The sequence below is a fragment of the Gossypium arboreum genome, chromosome 2 (assembly GCF_025698485.1).
Source record: "Gossypium arboreum isolate Shixiya-1 chromosome 2, ASM2569848v2, whole genome shotgun sequence".
NCBI lineage: Eukaryota > Viridiplantae > Streptophyta > Magnoliopsida > Malvales > Malvaceae > Gossypium > Gossypium arboreum.
The window spans coordinates 56,225,415-56,230,417 of NC_069071.1; the positions used below are offsets into that span (position 1 = coordinate 56,225,415).

General features: G+C 34.3%; 1 protein-coding gene and 1 non-coding gene across 2 annotated transcripts; one reads left to right on the top strand and one right to left on the bottom strand.

Annotated features, from left to right (window-relative positions):
• Window positions 1-564: 564 nt before the first annotated feature.
• LOC108466362 (uncharacterized) lies at window positions 565-1,985 on the bottom strand. The gene is made up of 3 exons (XM_017766689.1): window positions 1,680-1,985; window positions 1,000-1,137; window positions 565-792 (listed from the first exon to the last, which is right to left on the bottom strand). Exons 1-3 carry the CDS (start codon window positions 1,983-1,985, stop codon window positions 565-567), a joined length of 672 nt encoding a protein of 223 aa, XP_017622178.1.
• On the top strand, window positions 1,912-2,017 carry LOC128289728 (small nucleolar RNA R71). Its single transcript, XR_008279373.1, has one exon. It is a non-coding gene; the product is annotated as a small nucleolar RNA R71 (small nucleolar RNA).
• The last annotated feature ends 2,986 nt before the right edge of the window (window positions 2,018-5,003 follow it).

The following is a 5,003-nucleotide window of genomic DNA, read 5'->3' on the forward strand; positions in this document are numbered from 1 at the left end:
GAAGTTCCTTAATTGAAAACTTAGGTTATGCTAATCCTCAAACTTCTAACTCTAATGGTTCAAATCGTACTGGTTGAACATAGTTCCTCAGATTGGCTCTCATCAAAGCCATACTTTCATTACCTTCTTCATCTTTAAATGACTCAAAACCTAAAATGTTCTTCAATGGGTCATTTTTAAAATTATAATCCCATTCCATAAAAATTAAGGTTTCTAGCTCCTTCATCACTGAACATTCCTATGTTGGATCAGGAAATTTCATTGCATTAAGAACATTAAATTTTACTTGATCATATTGAACTCTCACAGTGGGTTTGCCATTTTGCACGTCTATTAACGTTCTTCCCGTGGCTAGGAAAGGGCTTCCTAAGATTATTGGCACTTCTTTATTTACTTCAAAGTCTAAGACAATTAAATCAACAGGAAAAATAAAGTTATCCACAAGTACTAGAACATTCTCGATCTTTCCTTCTAGGCATGCTAAATATCGATCAACCAATTGGAGTGTCATAGTCGTGGGTCTTACTTCACCTATTCCTAATTTCTTGAAAATATATTTTGGCATCAAGTTGATGTTTGCTCCAAGGTCACATAAAGCTTTACCACAGTAAGATTCTCCAATATTACAGGGTATAGTAAGCTTCTAGGGTCCTTTATTTTTAGAGGCAGCTTGTTCTGTAAGAACTCACTGCACTCTTTCGTTAAGGCTATAGTCTCAAACTCACTTGGTGTCCTCTTCTTTGATAGAATATCTTTCATGAACTTGACATAGTTAGGCATTTGTTCTAAGGCCTCCACCAATGTTATATTGATGTGAAGTTATTTTAGAACATCCATAAACTTCTTGAATTGCACCTCTTATTTCTATTTATGTTCCTGGAATCTTTGAGGATATGGAGGTGATGGAGCTTTGGCTTGGACTGGAAAATTTTTCTAAAGAGATAAATCTGTATCTAAAGAAGGTATTAACTTATCAAAATTCACTAGTTTAGATTTTACCTCATAAAACTTTGTAAGTTTTGGCTCTTTTGGTGTAGGAATTTCAACTATTGGTTGATTTTCCTCCTTCTCAATAGGTTCATCTTCAACCATAGCTTCCTTGGGTTCCAAAGTATTACCATTCGTAAAGTAACTACCCTATAATGTTCATTACCCGAATTCCTTGGATTTTCTATATCACTAGGCAAGGCTTCTTACGGTCTATTACGAAGCTCTGTAGCTAACTAACCTAATTGGTTCTTTAAATTTTTCAATGTTGCTACTTGCCTTTGTATTAAGGCATCATTCTTCGCCATGTACACCTTTAACAAATTTTCCAAACTGTTTGATGATTCATCTTGTGGTGGTTTTGAAACTTGTTAATTGAGCCCTTGGGGTTGATTTGATCTATGATGCATGTAAGTGTTGTTTGATCCATTCCCTTGGTTACTCTAAGAAAAGTTTGGATGGTTATGCCATGAAGGATTATAGAAGTTGGACTGTGGTTCTTATCCACTTCTATTTTGGTGTTGATTCACCATGTAATAAATTGACTCGGGATTTGATAGACAATTCTAGAAAGAATGACCGTCCCCACAGTATAAACAGGAAATAACCTTGAATTGACTTGGTGGTTGGGCTGCAACATGATTGAAATCGTTAGTAATAAACTGTTTCAACATTGAAGAGATAGAAGATACCTGAGTTAAGAGTGAAGGAAGGGCATCTACTTCATGCACTCCGACTACTTGTCTTTCTAAAGCTACTCGATTTGTCAGACACTGGTAATTGTTACTGGCTATTCTCTCGATGATCTCATAAGCCTCGTTATAAGACTTCGACAAAAGAGCACCATTTGCAAAAGTATCTACCACCAACCTTGTGTGTGCCTTAAGACCACTATAAAATGTCTCCAATTGGATGAAATGTAGAATCACGTGGTGAGGGAATTTATGAAGTAACTCCTTGAATCTTTCCCATGCCTCGTATAAGGATTCATCATCCATCTACTGGAAAGTGGTGATCTCGTTCTGCAACTTAGCAGTTTTGCTAGGTGGGAAATACTTTACCAGAAAGAGTTTAACTAATTCTTGCAAGTAGAAATTGAATGTGGTGGCAACGAATTAAGCCATGCTCGTGGTCGAAACCGCAACAAGTATAGAAACAACTTCAATCTTAATGCATATTCAGTTCATCGGCTATCTTAAATGAATCGCAGACCTCCATGAATAATCAAAGGTGAAGCTATGGATCTTCTGTGGGCATACCACTAAATTGGCCCATGGCTTGAAGCATCTAAAACATCACAGTCTTCAATTCAAACTGTGGTGCCTCAATCTCTGGTCACCTAGTTCCCGGATTTAACTCATTTAAAAGGCGCACAACGTACTATCTTATAGCTGGATCCCTATTATTAGCAACAAGTATTGGATTATGAACATTAGCGGCTCCATTTCCTTGACTATCATTTTCATTTCCAAGTTCCATTTCTATGACTTGTTTCTGGGAAAATATTTCACGTTTTTTTTTTGTCTAAATGTCTGCTCAATTTTAGGGTCTATAAGTAATAAATTGATGATTCGATCTATGCTCATAAACACCTGAAAATTAAACCACAAAAAATAAAAGAAATAATAAGTAAAGATAGAAATAAATTAAATTAAATTAAAAACCAAATTGCAAAGACTAATTTCACAAAAATGATTAAGGACACAGTCCCTAGCAACAATGTCAATAACTTGTAATGCTGAGGTTTGTTCAAGTGTACAAAGTCGTTATCAAGTAATAAGTAAGTATAAGAGTTATCGTCTTTACAAGGACTATAAATGTTAATCAATTTTTTGCAAAATTAATATTAACAATTTGGTAAGAAAAACATAATAATTTTGATTGGTTGATGTTAAGTAAAATAATTATCTCGATGCAAGTTTACATAAATGTAAATGAAATGAATAATTAAAATGTATGAGATGGATTTAGCAGCAGAATTCACAAGATTTCAACAACGATAACATGAATAGGTTAGAAAAATTACTTTATTTGACTTAGTTCATTCTCATCATGTTCACAATGTTCTGAAAAATCTTTCATGGAAACTTGATCTTTCGTGAACTTTTTGAAACCAATATTTAGTCCTTTCGAAATCTTTTACTTAGAAAAACATGCGTACTACCATGATCATATATAACTAAGGGTTTCTTAGATTTTATACGAAGTAACATGGACAGATTTGGCTTGAAACAATTTAATCACACAAATCTAAAAGTTATGCAATGTAATAGAGCTCTTTCGAGTTATTACGAACCTTTAATTTAATCGAGATAGGATCTAAATTAAGCATGCACCTTTCAATTATTGCGTCCCTTAATCGTCTTCTGACTAGGATCGCTCAACTAATTCTAATGCATTTAATCACATTTTAATGAATGAAATATGCAAATGATTCACAGAATATTATGAATATAACTCAAATAAACTTCATCAAAAGAATGTAATCATTCTACCTAAACAAAATTAAAATCTATAATTGTTAATGAAAAAAAAACACAAAGAAAATTGCAAACATATTGAATAATAATAAAAATTAAGGAAGAAGAAACTCTAAAGTAATTTCGCCAGTCCTCCGAAAATTGATCGTGATGACTTCTTCCAATCCTCGTAATTGCTCCTTTGTAAGACGCTCCTTAAAATGGTCAGCCAAGAGGGAATTTTCTCAATGAATTGCTAACTAAATGGAGGGAAAAATTGAGGGTTTATGCGTGAGAAGGGAAGGAATGAAGGATGAGATGTGAAGAATGGGATATGAGATGAAATGTGAATGGGAGGTCTATTTATACTTGAGGGATGGCTAATAGGTTTACTAAAAATATTTGGAAATTCCCTTAGTTTTTTCTTACTCTTGGTCGGCCATGAATTGTGGAAAGGGGAGATTGTTGGTTGCTTGATTCATGCTTGATTTCATGCCTGAATCAGGCAAGGAGTTGGACAGTTTCATGGGTAAAAGTTGTGTGCTTAATTTTAATTATTTTACAAGTGTAGGGACCTTAGAATAAATGTAACACCCCTATCCCATAACCGTCGCCAGAATGGGTAAGGGGATTACCAGACTTGTAACTCATGTCAAAACAGTAAAATTTTAAACTTTTTCTTGAAATAAAGATCATTCATTTAAATAAGTACTAAGCACAGCTAGAGATAAAATTTAAACTTCACTAAGTAAACATTCAAAAGATGCCATTTTCGCATGGCTTCTATACATTAACCAAAAATATTCTTCCGCCACTAGTCTATTCTATACATGCCATAAAATAGTTCCAAACAAAACAGTAACAAGCAGTGGATAGTGATAGTGTGACTAGTTGCTGACGATCCCCGAGCCTGTAGCTTAGCAATGAGTTCTATAAAACAGAGAAAACAAAGTAAACGGAGTAAGCATTACAATGCTTAGTAAGTTTTAAGTAGTGTCAACAGATAACAATCAAATTATAATATAGTTGTTCGTATTTTTATTTCACTCTTCCTTCGGGCATACCATCCCTTTACCGAATATGCACATCTCATCATATACAATAGGCAGATAAACTTTCACATAAAAGTGAGCTCATGTGACATAGATATATTGTATGATTTCACATAACCTCGCACACTGATCCGATGTCACATAATCATAGGAATCGTCTCATAGATTGCTCTCGTATGCATCACATAACTACCTTATGATTTAGTTCAAATCAAGCTCACATATAAACTTGAAGTACATACCTATTTAACCTTTCGCATTGAATATATTTATAAGCAATTCTTATCATGAAGTCTTATAGCTTTAACCTCTACTCGGATTATCGGTGAGACCTTTAGCTCAGACAAAATCTCCACACGAAGTTATCGGGTCTTACCTGACAAAATCTCCACACGTAGTCATCGGGTCTTACCGGACATAATCCCCACACGTAGTCATCGGGTCTTACCCTAATATATTTCAAGTTTCATGTACATTTAATCACATGTTACAACATTCACATCGA

Coding starts and splice junctions, on each gene's coding strand:
- LOC108466362 (XM_017766689.1), bottom strand. CDS start 1,985: ATGGATGATGAATCCTTATACGAGGCATGGGAAAGATTCAAGGAGTTA. Junction 1,138..1,679: donor TTCCTTCACTCTTAACTCAG/GTATCTTCTATC, acceptor TGAACATTATAG/GGTAGTTACTTTACGAATGG. Junction 793..999: donor AACTTACAAAGTTTTATGAG/GTAAAATCTAAA, acceptor ACATTGGTGGAG/GCCTTAGAACAAATGCCTAA.